The 14,757-nt window shown below is 45.6% G+C and overlaps 1 protein-coding gene across 4 annotated transcripts in view; it reads left to right on the top strand.

The window, feature by feature from the left end:
• Ptch1 (patched 1) overlaps positions 1 to 14,757 on the top strand; it is a 69,556-nt gene that overhangs the window by 20,378 nt on the left and 34,421 nt on the right. For all 4 annotated transcript variants that reach the window (XM_040756135.1, XM_040756134.1, XM_040756137.1 and 1 more), the window contains 8 exons: positions 6,751 to 6,940; positions 9,802 to 9,871; positions 9,967 to 10,058; positions 11,474 to 11,672; positions 11,978 to 12,099; positions 12,836 to 12,983; positions 13,852 to 13,983; positions 14,405 to 14,560. In XM_040756135.1, the coding sequence (XP_040612069.1) occupies positions 6,751 to 6,940; positions 9,802 to 9,871; positions 9,967 to 10,058; positions 11,474 to 11,672; positions 11,978 to 12,099; positions 12,836 to 12,983; positions 13,852 to 13,983; positions 14,405 to 14,560 (1,109 nt within the window). The remainder of the gene's footprint in view (positions 1 to 6,750; positions 6,941 to 9,801; positions 9,872 to 9,966; positions 10,059 to 11,473; positions 11,673 to 11,977; positions 12,100 to 12,835; positions 12,984 to 13,851; positions 13,984 to 14,404; positions 14,561 to 14,757) is intronic.

Below are 14,757 nucleotides of genomic sequence, written 5' to 3'. Positions count from 1 at the left end.
AGGAAGTCAGGAAAGCACTGCAGTTTGGTTCGGATGAGAGCTCATACGTCCTTCCCTCGCCATTGTTGCTAGTGACTGTTGGAGAAGGGCTCACCAGCAGATGCAGGGCCGTCTTGGGAGCTGCTGCCAGGCAGCGGGCCTGATGGCTGTGCTGACCTGATTGCATCTGACAGGGCGAGTGGGTTGGTCTCGGGGACTGCCATTCAGAGGAAGCAGCCCTGGCTGGTAACAGATGGCTCTGTGAGCTGCTGGTTCTATGGCGTGGGGGTCGGCGGGGCGCCCGTGCCCGCCCAGTGCTCGGGTGGGTGCCTGCACACTCACTACCTGCCTCTGGCCCTCTGAGGTGTGGTCTGTGTGTGGGTGAGTGAGTGAATGTGTTTGGCTTTCAACGTGTGTGTGTGTGGTTGCCCTTTCAGGAGGGGACCACTACGCTTTGAGCTCTGATGCCAGCATATTCCCATGGTGGGCACTTCATGCTCTCATGGGAGGAGGAAAGGTCCTGATGACCTTTGAGCAGAACCCCCTCCCCCTGTGGGGTGGACAGTGACTTAAACCTCATCCCGAGTTTTCAACCAGTTCATTGCCTACGTCGCTACCATTTTTTTTTTCTCTTTTTCTCTCACTTTAGAAATGAACCAGTGCCAATAATTTTGGAGTCCTTCATTTTAGCAGTGTGTGTATTTTCCGGCCCTCTGAGCAACTGACTGACTAGCCGTGTGCATATTTTGGCCCTCTGAGCAACTAACTAGTCACGTCACTGAAAGAAGGGCCCGGAAGCAGCTAACGGGGTGACAGTCTCTCTTTGAGGCTGCCTGGTCATGGGATTCATCAGACGTGTGTGTGCCCTCATAGGCACACACCCCATTTTGCCTAATTGGACTCTGAGTGGGTACTTTTTAGGCTGAAAGGGTCATTTGTTTTGACTGACTGACTTTTTGGGGCCTCTATGGGGAATTAATATCTTATACTGATGACTGCCTGTTCCCAGGGCTCTGCAGTGAGGCCATTCATTCATTCTGTCATTCATTCATTCACTCATTCTGAGTGCTTGCCGTGTTCCTAGTTCGCCCCTGTCGCTCACTCATGGGAAAACACAACACCTTGATTCGGACCTCCGTATCATCTTTCAGTCATTCACAGGAAGCTTTCACTGAAAACTTTCATTGTGAATGCGGGAGGGAGGCATCTTTTGCTTAGGCTGTGTGAAAGGCGGTGACTGTTCAGCAGGGGACAGACATCCTGAGGAAGTAACTCGGGTCTACAGTAGACTGGAATAGCTCCCATCCAGAGGGTATGGTTTGGTTGAGTGCTCCGCCCCACGCTGGATGGTTTGAGGAGGAAAGGACACAGAGTCAGATTGAGAAATTGTTTGCAGAAGCAATGCTCCCTTATACTGACAATGAAGTAATTAACTCAACAAATTTGTCCAAGAAATAGGATGGGCATTATTCATCTGCATTCTCAAAGCTCAAACTGTGAGTTTAGTGGACTCTGGGATACAGAAGTTGATGCGTCTAACTGCCTCTAAAGTGTAAGGATGCTGGCAGGGTTGTTGAATCAGACCAATACTGCCTTTTCCAGAAGCCCCATTATGACCTTGTCTGAGATCTCCCTCCTCCAGTGGTAGTGCTGGAAACTGAGTCCCTCTTGTTTTCAAGCTTGGTGCCTGTGTGACACATCTGGCCCCAGGGTGATAAGAGTCACAGCCACAATCAGAGTTTCTCTAAGCAAACACTGATTTTTCAGAGCTCTGCAGGTGGACAGGATCACACAAATGCAAGAGATTGCCTTGGGCCTCGGGATCCTGAGTGTTGACCAGGGAGGCCGGTGGCTACCTTGTTTCTAGAGATGATACATTTAGGGATGAGGGAGGAGGGTTAAAAGGTGCAGTAAGGTGTATGTGTTAAGCCTGTTTTTTTGTTAACTCAATAGGGTCTCATGTAGTCTAGGCTGAGGTCCTTCCTTGACGTCACTGTGTGGCTAAGGGTGACCTTGAGCTTCTGATTCTGCCACCTCTGAACCTTGAGGGCTGGGATCACAGGACGGCACCACCATGCTTGGTTCATTCCCTGCTTGGTGATTGGATCTGGGATTTCTTTCTTGCTGGGAAGCACTCTGCCACCTGAGCCACAACGCCCCAGCCATTGAACTGACATTGTTTTTTGTTTATTTATTATCTTTAATTATGTGTCTGTGGGTGTGGTCTGCACATGGGTATGCAAATGCCATACCCAATGAGGTCAGAGGCATTAGATCCACTGGAGCTGGAGCTGCAGGCAGTTGTGAGTCACCTGATATGGGGTGTGCTGAGAGCTGAATTCTGAAAGCAGTGAGTGCTCTTAACTGCTAAGGGTCCTTCCAGCCCTTAAGGTTTGTTTTTGTTTTCTGGTTTTTTTTTTTTTTGGTTCTTTTATTTGTTTGTTTGTTTGTTTGGAGACAGGGTGTCTCTGTGTAACTTTGGAGTCTCTCCTGGCACTCGCTCTGTAGACCAGGCTGGCCTCAAACTCATGGAGATCCACCTGCCTCTGCCTCCTGAGTGCTGGGATTAAGCATGCGTGCCACCACCAACGCCTGGCCTTAAGTTTGCTTTTAGTCCGTATGTCTAGGAAGTCTTTTCTTCTCACATGTCTCTCTTCCTCCCTTCTTCCCTCTCTGCTTCCCTTTTTCTTTTTTGGTCTTGTTACAAGGAAGTCTGCATGGCAAGAAACTAAAAGTGAGTAAACTTCTCAAAAAGAAGTCAGGTAAATATCCATAGACCATTTACTCGGCAATCAATGGCAGCCACTATAGTTCACTGACCCCACAGCTGACTTAAGGAATGCTGTCTTATGGACCATTTTGTTCCATGGGTACTTTCCTCTGCATTATTTTATAAACATTATTTATTAATTTTAATAGGCAACAGGGACTCTGACCTTGAGGATGGGAAAGAGATCAGGACTTTAATAGAAATAACTTTCTTAGGCAGTCTCAGGTAGCCAAGAAGAAAATGGAGGTCCCACTTAAAATTAAATTCGTTCGCTTGTTCATTCTTGGAATTGAACCTAGGGCCTCCTCCTATATGTTAGTCAAACCTTCCATCCCTAAACTACATCCTAAACCCCAAGCAAATCATTTTTAGATTACAGAACTTTTTAATACTTGGTGTAGCTAGTAAATGGGGTCAGACACACACACACACACACACACACACACACACACACATACACACAAGCCCTTGTGCCCTTCAGAGGGTAGGAGACCAGCTCTTGTCTGCAGGGCTGTAATCATCTGGAGTGGGTTCTGTGGGACTTGAGCATCAGGACAGCAGCAAGGTCATGAAAGAGCCGCTTCAGGCCGTCCTTCCAACACAATTCTCCACAGGTGTTTGCCAGGATAGCCAGCAAGAGGCCAGCAGGCGAGTCTGTAAAATTGCTCCATCTCGAGGGGCTTCCATTTCTTAGCTTGCTCACAGTGCCTAGGGTGAGCGCTGCTGTAAGACGGGGTGGGTGCTGTGCTTGGTGATTGATGCTGGCTGTATTTCAGGAGCTGGGTATCCCCGAGCAAGGCAAATGAATGACACAGTCTGATCTCACCAGGTTCCAGCCACCCTCTCCTTGCAGAAATCAAGCTTCATTGTGATGTCTCCCAGCTGTTTGTTTGTTTGTTTGCTCCACACCACCTTATTTTTCTTCCTGACACTTGGTTTTCTTGGCATTGCCTGTTCAGGTAATGTAGCCCTCTTAGAACAGAGTCTTAGCGCGGAATGCCTGGTCTTGTCCATCAGGCATTCCTGCCTACTCCTTAGTACCTACCACACGCCATATACCTTACGCGCCCAAAGGTAGACATATAGATACTGGCTGGGTGAGTTGAGTTGTTTAAACATCTGTGGGTGACATGAAATGAGGCAGCTAGATGTACTGAAATTGGCCAGTCATTAGGCAAAAACACCCAGTTAAATACAAAGGGAAATGTTAGGCCTAAATACATTAGAGGCACAGGTAAATCCATCAGTGATCATAGATAGGACTCCGCATACATTTCTTTTGGAGAGTTTCTACTCTGCTTGCTTGATGCACTTTATGATGGTTGTGAGCTTGCAGTGACTGCTACTGATTGTCATATAGGTAAGATTCATAACTGAGAGTGGCCTCAGCAGTTAAGAGAGCATACTGCTTTTGCAGAGGACCTGAACTCAGTACTCTGCACCTACACAGGGTAGCCGGAAACCCCCTGTAACTCCAGCTCAGGGGAATCTGATGTCCTCTTCTTTCCTCTGTGGGTACCAGCACTCAAGTCTATAGCTCAGACCCCCCCACACAAATACACATGATTGGGAATATTACATCTTTTAAGAGATACGAATATTTGCTACTAGAGCAAAGGAAACGAAAACTCTATACCCACAAAGATAGAATGGATGTTCAGTTGCTTAAAATGCATTTATTTTGACATACACCATATGGTAGTCATAGGGCCCATGAATTACATTTTTCTATTTTGAGAATATTCTTTTTGTTTGTTTGTTTTTTTTCTGAGACAGGGTTTCTCTGTGTACACCTGACAGCCCTGGAACTCATTCTGTAGACTAGGTTGGCATCGAACTCAGAGATCTGCCTGCCTCTACCTCCCAAGTGCTGGGATTAAGGGACCTCCACTACCCAGTAAGAATATGCTTTCTGAAACCCCCTATGATGAGAGTTTAGTTTGAAAGTGTACAGTGATGTCCTTAGCAGTGTGACATGTACTGTGCAGTGGATACCTTATTTTTCTGAGCACTCATCTTGGGGACTGTAAATAGAGGCAAACTTCTCTGCTAAGGCTTCCCGGGGTCAGGGGTAAAGCCTGGTCAGATTGTCTTGATTTGTACAGAAAGCTCCTCGATGTAAAAAGCAATTGTGTGTTGGGGGAGGGGAGGGGACTCTGCTTTGTTGTTTGATTTTATTTTATCTTAAAAAACGTTGTTGTTGTTAACCTCTAGGTTTGAAGGCACCTGAGTTTTAATTTTAAAAGCAAAAGTAAGCACAATGTGCTGATGAGGATCTGGTCACAAGGAGGCAAGGGGGACTGGAGAGGGGTTCTAGGTTTGGGGCAAAAATGAGAAAAGTCTGAGCTGATGTTGAGTTGCATTGTAGTTTTTCAGGAGTGCTTCCCAGAGCTTCTGCACTGGCAGATGTCAAATTCAGTTGGCTAGTTGGCTGGAAGTCTGTATTCTGACTCTGGCCACAGTGAACAAGAGACTGTCTCTGGGGTAGGGTGAGAGGGGATGATGTTTCTGAGTTTCCCTAGTGCTGAGGCTGGAACTCAGGACTGTGTGAATGCCAGGCAGGCACCGAGCCACACCCCTAGTCTTGCTTTTCCATAATGCGACATTGGTAAAACCCTCAGCCATTCCCCTTTGGCATCCATCAAGCTGTCTGCACACTTCGAGTACCTTTTATTAACCCTTCGCTGCCCTCCCACGGCCATACAATACTTTAGCTTCACCTCTGAGTTCCATGGTGGCCTTGGCGGCTTCGCGGACCTACACATAGGGTCCTGCCAGCTCAAGATTCTGCGCTAGTTTTCCTAATGAGGGCATTGTTTGCTTTCTAGCCTGCCCCCCCCCCGTTTATAAAATATGCCAAGAGAACCAAACACCCCACTGTTCTTACTTTCCCAAACCAAATGTTTATGTCCTTGAATACTAAACTTGAAGAAAAAGGGTTCCTCCTCGTGGGAAAGTGACACACACAGTTCTTTCCAAGCTATGGCCGGAGGTCTGTGTTTCAGAAACTCTTGAGCTTTATCGTCAGTGACTTTGGGGTCTATTCAGACCAGCTCTGTCGTTTGTCTTGTCGTGTGTGCACATGGAAGGCAGATCCTCTGGCATCAGAAATGCCTGTCAGCACAGAGGTGGTATTCTGACCTTGGTTTGCTCCCAAACTTAGTGAACATAATTACACAGAAAGAAGATCCAGAGTGAAAGTAGTTTAAAAACACTTAACCGGACCTGCTCGCCAGCCTTCATAGCTTTAGCCAAACTTGTAGAAGAGACAGGCTAGGGCACCTCGCTGGCCTCCATAGGAGGTCCTGCATCACCTGGGAGCTTACAGACACAGGTAGCACTCCTCCAAGTGACTCAGATCCTGAGACCTGTGTTTTCTGGATGCTGACCAGGTGATCCTGATGGAGCCAGGTTCCTGGGGCTTCTTGTACCAGCCATGACTGATACATTGTTTCCCAGGCTATATCAAACAGCCATGATTGATACATTGTTTCCCCTGGCTGTGAGTTCCCCAGCCTCTCTGACTTGAATGCTGTCTTCATCTGCCCACAGGTTGTTTTGGCAACACTCACTGACCACCTCCATTGTGGCTTTTGTCTACAAAGGAGAGACTTGTCTTTGTTACCTTTCCTAGACTAGTTAGGAAAAGAGTGTACATTATAGAATTTATCATGATTATAGAATTTATCATGAAATGTGCAAAGGCATATTGTTCATACAAACAAAATAGACTAAAGGTGTTTTGGTCTGATCTGCAGGGAAAAAACCGGTGTATTGAGTTTTCCCATCTCTTTCCCCTTAGACTCATGGTGTCTAGTCAGAATGCATCTGGTAGATTTGGATATTTGGCAGGCACTGGGCTTAGAGATTATTATTTTTTATTAGGTTTATAATTCCTAAAGGCAGTTTGTCCCTTGTTCTCGAACCTGACTTTTAGGGAGAAAGACAACACAGTTTTGAGGTGAGTTCTGTTCTGACCAATACCTATCCATGTTTGTCAGTTGGTGGACGAGTGAGTCGAGAATTAAATTATACCCGGCAGAAGATAGGAGAAGAGGCTATGTTTAATCCTCAACTCATGATACAGACTCCAAAAGAAGAAGGCGCTAACGTCCTGACCACAGAGGCCCTCCTACAACACCTGGACTCAGCACTCCAGGCCAGCCGTGTGCACGTCTACATGTATAACAGGTAAGGCCAGCTGTGTCACCTGCACAGGTCAGCAGAGTTTCCATAAATAATGTTGCCTTTGGATTATTAAATTAGTTCCAACAGTTTTCCTGGTTCCTTTAGAGCCCAAGGTTTCATAGATGTCGCACAGTGCTACCATTGAACACCTCCCATCTTGATTTGTTTTTAGAGTTTGCTAGCAAAATACCACACATTGAATTTTCCTTCTCTAAAGTGCTTGGGACCCAGAAGTGTCTCTAAATTTATTTTGTAATATTTCCATGTGGGTAATAAGATTTATTGGGAGCAAGATTCAAGACTGAAGAAAGAATTGATTTGTGTTCCAATATGCCTTGTATAATATTTTAGTACTTGTTTGTGTGTGTGTGTGTGTGTGTGTGTGTGTGTGTGTGTGTGTTTGTGCATAAAATGGAGTTTCATGGTATGGAGTATTCTATTTGTGACATCATGTTGTCCTCAAGAAAAGTTTCGGGTTCTAGAGATTTTCGGATGTCAAACTTTGAGATGAGGGATGTGTTCAGCCATGTATGTGTGTATATATGTGACTGTTGGCCTGCATGTGTGTCTGTGTGTAGCACATGTGTGCAGTTTGGAACTGGAGTTAAAGTGTGTGAGCTGCCACGTGGTTATCAGGCACCAAACCCAGTTAAATTCAACAGCAACAAGTGCTCTTAACCTCTGAACCATCTCTTCTGCCCTGTAGTGTATTTCAAATAAGTATCTTGGCATGGTACACAAATGAATGCCATTCACTTGGGGGCAGGGCCTGAATGCCTGGGCTTTATCTCATTGCTTAAAATAGTTTCCCTAATTGATTATTTTGTTAACTTGGTAAATTATCTCTATTACTGACACTTTCTTTGGTGTGTGTGTGTGTATGAATATATATGACAGTCAACGTCAATCTGAAGGGCAGACAGGGAAGAAATCAGTTGTCTTACTTTGCTTGAACAGGTGATGTTAGTTACAAAGCAAGTGGAGAGGTGTGTGTGTGTTGGGCTTCCCTGGGAACTCTCTGGGATATTTGAGTGAGGTAGATTTATATACACACCTTTTAAGGGTGTTTTGGCATGAAGTTAGCGTCTTTTTCTTTCTTTCTCTTAATATGTCTATACTGTCAATCACTGCAGAATAGGAACCAGCATGGCCCATTGTTGAGCAGGGAAAAGATCAGAAGTGCGTAGGAAAAGGCTTTGGGAAGTGTGTGGACATATTTCAGCAACCTGCTATCTTTCCATCAGTAGTGAACATTGTTGAGAAAGTAACTGTCTGGTCTAGCTGGCAAAATTTGGAGTTAAAGGTCCTATGAAGAAGTGGGAATGCTCAGGGTTGTCTCGCATGCATCAGGATGTTAACACCTACTCTGAGGCACTTGTCATTCACATGCTTCTGGACAAGATTTAAAGTTCTCTGCTGTGAAGTTACATCCTTCTCAAGTAACCTGAGATGGACCCAGAGAGTTACACACAGGAACGAATCCTTGCATAGTCAATGTATGCACATTTTAGATGAAAAAAATTAAAATGAGATCAAATGGAGCATTTGTCCAAGACCCTAGGGTTGTTAAAATGACCAATCCGGGTTTCAAACCCCTCTGGATACATGCCCAATGAAAGATCAACAGTATCTTTCTCAAACAAACACAGAGAGAGAGAGAACCAGCTCATCAGATGACATTGGAAACCTGCTTATGTTGGATATTCTATGCTGGCACTATACAGGATTAATGATAGAGGGTGTGTGTGTGTGTATGTGTGTGATGCCTACATGATCATCAGGCTGATAAGTAAGTGGAGGGAAGGAGATGGGAGAGATGGGTGGATGAATGGGAGGGTAATGCCAGCCTTTACACTGGGGAAAGAAATATAGTCATCATGGGTAGGCACAGACAAAAGTGTGCACAGTACACAGGCATGAGCAGGACCCCAACCTTTCACACCCTAGGTATAGGAGTCAGGGCTCTACAGGGGGCTAATTTTCACCAGCATTAGGCAAAGAAAGCTTATTAGCGGGAAGGTAGAATTTCAAAAGGGCACCTGGTGAAAGATGGGAAAATTCTAGAGAGAAGCATAGGAAAGAGGACTTAAAGTCCAAGAAGTGCCCTTTGGGTGAACACAGGCCAGTTTATGGTGTGTGTTAATTTTTATTTTCGTCCCTTTGATTTCCCATCTCTACTCTTTCCAAACACCCATTTGTTTCTGAGTAAGGCTTATTTCCCTAAAGACATTGAAAAAAAAAGTCATGGGTTTGCAGAACACTCTCCAAAAGATAATAAAATCAAATTAATAGTATAGTCCATGTGTTTATTGTCACGTCTACTGGACTGGGAATCCAGTCTACCTGGCAGAGTTGTTTATAACATTTGTGATTAAGATCAGGAATGGCTACAAATAACATCTGCTAGTAAGAGAAGATAAATAGAAGCCAGCAACACTTTCCCACCTGAGTATACCCCAACACTCGCTACACTAACTCTGAGCTCCACTTATTTTGAATTTGTGATAGTTCCACTGGATTGCTGTAGTTGTTTAATGTATGTAGAAAAGCAGATTAATGGTGTAAACAAGATTATTGGTAGAACACTTAGGGAAACAAGACTTTTCAAGTACCTCGGTAGCGTTCATTTACATAAACACCCCACATGTTAATTACGATCCAGTGTTATCTATTCATTAAAGCAAGCTTGCCAGCTCTCTGCTTGGCAAAAGCTCTGCTGGTTTTGACAGATGCTTCAATGTGATCGAAATTACAGCCTTTTGATAAGTCCTGTTGCTCCTGTTTTTAGCTCATTTCCTTGCAGTCAGAGTGTCCTGTTCTTTTTTATTATTATTATTATTTTTCTCTGCTTTTCATCCCAATAGGCAATGGAAGTTGGAACATTTGTGCTACAAATCAGGGGAGCTTATCACAGAGACAGGTTACATGGATCAGGTACATTCTTTTTCTTGAACATTCTCAATTCTGGGAAGCACCCCGGCAGTAGTGTGTGTTAGCCTAATGCACTCCTGTTGTTTTTGCTTTGACAGATAATAGAATACCTTTACCCTTGCTTAATCATCACACCTTTGGACTGCTTCTGGGAAGGGGCGAAGTTGCAATCGGGGACAGCATACCTCCTGTAAGTGTACCCTTGGTGTCGTATTGCTGGTCTCTATGACAGTTTCCGGTGTGGCTTATCATTGTTTATTCTGTTTCAGTTTTGGACAAGAAATAAAAACATTGAAATTCCGAGCTTTTTTTTTTTTTTTTTGAATGAATGGTGGGGGAAGAGGGGATTTCAACAGAATGTTTTTTTTTTCTCTTTTCAAAAACAGTTCTGTAGGCATCATTAAATTTCATTCACTTTTACCAACCCATTTATATGCAAATAAAATGCAAATTATCCCACAGTCTGTGCAGTTTTTTTTTAAACTCTTTATAAGATGCTTGCAGTGGTGCAGAACTTTAAGAAGAGGTTTTATTACTTGGTACATGTCACAAAGAAATACTTCAAGCTAAGGTTCAAGATCTTCCTGCAAAGTAGTAATTTTAACCCTTCTCTGGATTGTGGTAATGATATTTAAGGGGGGGGGGAAATGTGCCCTCTGGGAAGGCCACGACAAGGGATGCTTCCTAGCCCAGCGGTTGGGAATTACATATACCACATGGTTTAAAGAGTGATGGTTGCTCAGTGTAGACTTTTTTTTTTTTTTTTTTTTAGCTAATTACGCAAGAGTTAGTGCTTGGGTTATTGTTTCCGTCCCGGCCAGCACGTATCTGCAAAAGCAATTTGCAGTGGCCATCCCCTGACCCTCAGTGTACAGTTTTAGATGGGAAATAAGGGGTTTTGTGTTTTCTGGTTGGGAGGGTCTGAATAATGACTTCAGCCTGGTTAAGCAGCTACAGTGCGGTTTGAACCACATAACAGGCAGCCAAAAGCCTTTCTGGTCTGTCGACAGCACAATTTCCAAAGTTGAGTGTGGGGGGAAGTGGCTGTGATGGTGGTGATGGCAGAGCCCATGGGGGGGCTTACCCACCCCGCTGCCAGCCTGTCAGAGAGGGCACGAAAGAAAGAATCGCTGAAGGCTACAGGTCAGAAATTCTGATTGGTGATGTTTAGAAAGCATTTTTTTTTTTTTTTTGAGCTAGAAGTTACTACTGTGATACTGTAATTCCCTTTTTTTGGTGTTTTGGAAGTTTGGATCACGGTGTTCCCCAGCCTCCACCCTCTATTGGCTTTTTTATTTTTAAAGACTATTAAATACAATATTAGGTGATTAAAAGTCTCTTGGTGTCTCTGTGTTAATTTGCAAGCTGTCCTGTCTGTCCTCTTTAGTCATGAACTCTTCTCCTGACTGGCTTGTAAATGGCTTTACTGGGGAGGGACACTGTGTTTTCCCTCTGTACCCACGTCCCAGGATGTTGCGTTGGACAGCCTGTTTCTACACAGATGTAGCCTCAGTGCCTCGTCCCCAAGTCCCCGCATATCCCCCCCCCCTCCCCGCCTGTCTGGAGCTGTTCTTTCGTGGCCTCACCTCTTAATTTCTTTCGCAGAGGTAAGCCTCCTTTGCGGTGGACAAACTTTGACCCCTTGGAATTCCTAGAAGAATTAAAGAAAATAAACTACCAAGTGGACAGCTGGGAAGAGATGCTACATAAAGCTGAAGTCGGCCACGGGTACATGGACCGTCCCTGCCTCAACCCAGCCGACCCAGATTGCCCCGCCACAGCCCCCAACAAAAATTCAACCAAAGTGAGTTTCCAGAGAGTGCGGGGGGGGGATAAAAAAGCCCTGTCTGTTTCATTTACAGCTTCCTCTTATTATTTTCATCTTAAAGATTTCTTCGGCCATGAGTTTTGTTTCTTTTTTTAATTTGGTGTATGGAACTAAAGTTGTTTACAGAGCTAAGTTTTGCTGTAAGATTTAGCATAACCCTCATTAGCCTTGTTATTAATGTTTTCTCTGAAACAAACAAGCCCTTAACGCGCTGGATTTTAACGAGGCATGTGACCTGCCTACTAATTCCCCGTAATTATGTGGCTGTCTTTTCATTGCAGCCTCTTGATGTGGCCCTTGTTTTGAATGGTGGATGTCAAGGTTTATCCAGGAAGTATATGCATTGGCAGGAGGAGTTGATTGTGGGTGGCACAGTCAAGAATGCCTCTGGAAAACTGGTCAGGTAATCCAACACAGTACCACACACCACCACCGTGTGCCTCTTCTTGTGCACAGACATTTGGACTCAACGTTAATAATCCGCAGCAGGCTGTCCAGTGTCGTTGAATCTTGGGGAGCGTTAGCACTTCAGACCAGCCTGCAAAGTAGTCTCGTGGGGGAAGTTTCCTTTGTAATCTTCATCAGAACTGTAGTTGTTGATTTCGGGGTTATGAAAGGTCTGCCCTTTATGTAGACTAATGGAGCAAGAAAATCCAGTTATAGTGTGGGGTTGAGTCGTGGGAGCTGATCAGTACCATGCACTCATAAGAGAGTCAAAGACCAGGAACTACAGGCGATGCAAGAGTTGGCCTTTGTGCAGTCAGGGACTCCAGTCAGTCAAGTGTCAGGTGTTTTGTCTGAGGTTTCTCCCTTGGGACACTGTCTCTGGGATTTCTGCAGAGAGAGTGCGTGGCTGAGCACTCTGTGTATCTGGTCAAGCTATCTACTCCCCTCTCCTTCCTGTCTCATGGAATAGGAACTGAGAAAGGAAATTGCCTATTAATTTAATTTTGGGGTCTATCTGTAAAAGGTTTGTAAGGTTACACCTTTAATATGGTACATCAATCTATTAAATACAATAACCATCCTGGTCTTGTTTGAATGGAAACATGTGCGCGCAGAGGAGGAGAGAAGTCGGAGAGATGGGGGGTGCTCACTGGCGGCGCTGACCTGCCTTCTGTCTGTTTACCCTGACACAGTGCTCACGCCCTGCAGACCATGTTCCAGTTAATGACTCCCAAGCAAATGTATGAGCACTTCAGAGGCTACGAGTACGTCTCTCATATCAACTGGAATGAGGATAGGGCAGCCGCCATCCTGGAGGCTTGGCAGAGGACGTATGTGGAGGTGAGCCCCTGCCTTGACATCCGGGTCGATTTGTAACTTAGTCCAGTCTTTCCTTTCCTCATTAGAAACTTTGTTTCTCCCGTTAGGTTTTCTTTGTTGTTGAGTCTCACTGTGCAGACCAGATAGTCTCAAACCTGCTGTCCTCCTGCCTCAGTCTCCCAATTGTTGGCATTATACCACTGCACCCAGCCTCCCTTGGATTAATTTTCAATACAGATTTGAATTCTGAACAGTGCATGAGATGCAAGCTTGGGTTTTTCTTGATTCAACCATCGTAGGACTTGGGAGTGGTGTCTGAAGAGGCACTCCTTAGTGGGGATGCCTTGAAGCATGCCTAGTAACTATTGTAGACTATTGCCGTGTAAAAAGGAAAACACAAAACCAAACACAAACACACACACACACACACACACACACACAACCACTGGGTGAGCAAGAAAATGTCTGGAAAACATTAGGAGGACAGAATCTATTCACACCTGCAGACCCCTTTGGTCAGGTCATGTGACAGGAGGCTGGCCTTGTGTTTCCCAAGCAGTGACCTCTGTGGAGCTGCCCGTGACCTTTTGAAAATGGCCAGCAAATGAAGTTGGGGGGGAGGTGGAATTTATAAGAATGAGTTGTTTTGGATTAAGAGGGAACCGTCTGGCTGTGCAGGGGAGAGTGAGTACCTTAGAGTTACAAAGTAGTAACAATGCTGACCCTTTGTTCTCCTTAGATCACTGTTAGGAGGCAACTCTTCCCCGACCACTTGAGTCACGTGGGACCTTGTGGGGTGCATGGTGGTGCTCCCCCAGGTTTAAGCTGATGAGGCATTTTGGTGGCTGTAGTTCCCTTTTGGGAATTTAGTCTTGTCTCTTGACCGCAGGTAGTTCATCAAAGCGTTGCCCCAAACTCCACTCAGAAGGTGCTTTCCTTCACCACCACAACCCTGGACGACATCCTAAAATCCTTCTCCGATGTCAGTGTCATCCGAGTGGCCAGCGGCTACCTACTGATGGTAATTCTGGGCTCCCACAGGTTGGGGGTGGTCAGCTTGGTTTGGGTTTGTTTCATAACGTTAAGACATTTTTTTCCCTCCTTCTGTGACGGCACCCGCCTTTTTTAACTGCCCCTAACATATGAGTACAACCAAGACAGGGACAGCTCAGCCTTGTAAGGGTTTCAGAAATGGTTCCCCTCCCCTGTTTGTGTGATGTTTGCTGGAAGTGTAAAATTTTGTTGTTTTGGAGCTAATAGGCTCTTAATCTTTGGATGTGGGGCAATGGGTGGGTGGGTAGGGGTGGGGGAAACATTAGAATCACCACACATTCTAATGTTTGGCTCTTGTTTTGTGTCCTTCCCCCCCTTCTCTCTCTGATTCCCCTTTGTCCCCTTCCCCCCCATCCTCACCCACCCCCTCCCCGTTGTTCTGCTTGCAGCTTGCCTATGCCTGTTTAACCATGCTGCGCTGGGACTGCTCCAAGTCCCAGGGTGCCGTGGGGCTGGCTGGCGTCCTGTTGGTTGCACTGTCAGTGGCTGCAGGATTGGGCCTCTGCTCCTTGATCGGAATTTCCTTTAATGCTGCAACAACTCAGGTACTGCAGGGGGCCCTTCGTTGCTGCCCTCTGGCCAATACTTTCCCCGCCCCCCCTGTGTGTCTGTCTCACCTGAAGAGTCTTGACAACCTTTTCTGTGAGGGGTGCCCTTTCTCTTGGGGGAGGTCCGTCCGGCTCTCAGTGGGTCAGCCTGGTCTCTGGGTGAGAAGCCTAGAGAGCTGCCGGAATGGCCGCAA

Source organism: Mesocricetus auratus, unplaced genomic scaffold (assembly GCF_017639785.1).
Source record: "Mesocricetus auratus isolate SY011 unplaced genomic scaffold, BCM_Maur_2.0 Super-Scaffold_100013, whole genome shotgun sequence".
Classification (NCBI taxonomy): Eukaryota; Metazoa; Chordata; class Mammalia; order Rodentia; family Cricetidae; genus Mesocricetus; species Mesocricetus auratus.
The sequence above is the reverse complement of the archived record's forward strand: the minus strand, read 5'-3'. Positions and strand labels throughout refer to the sequence as shown.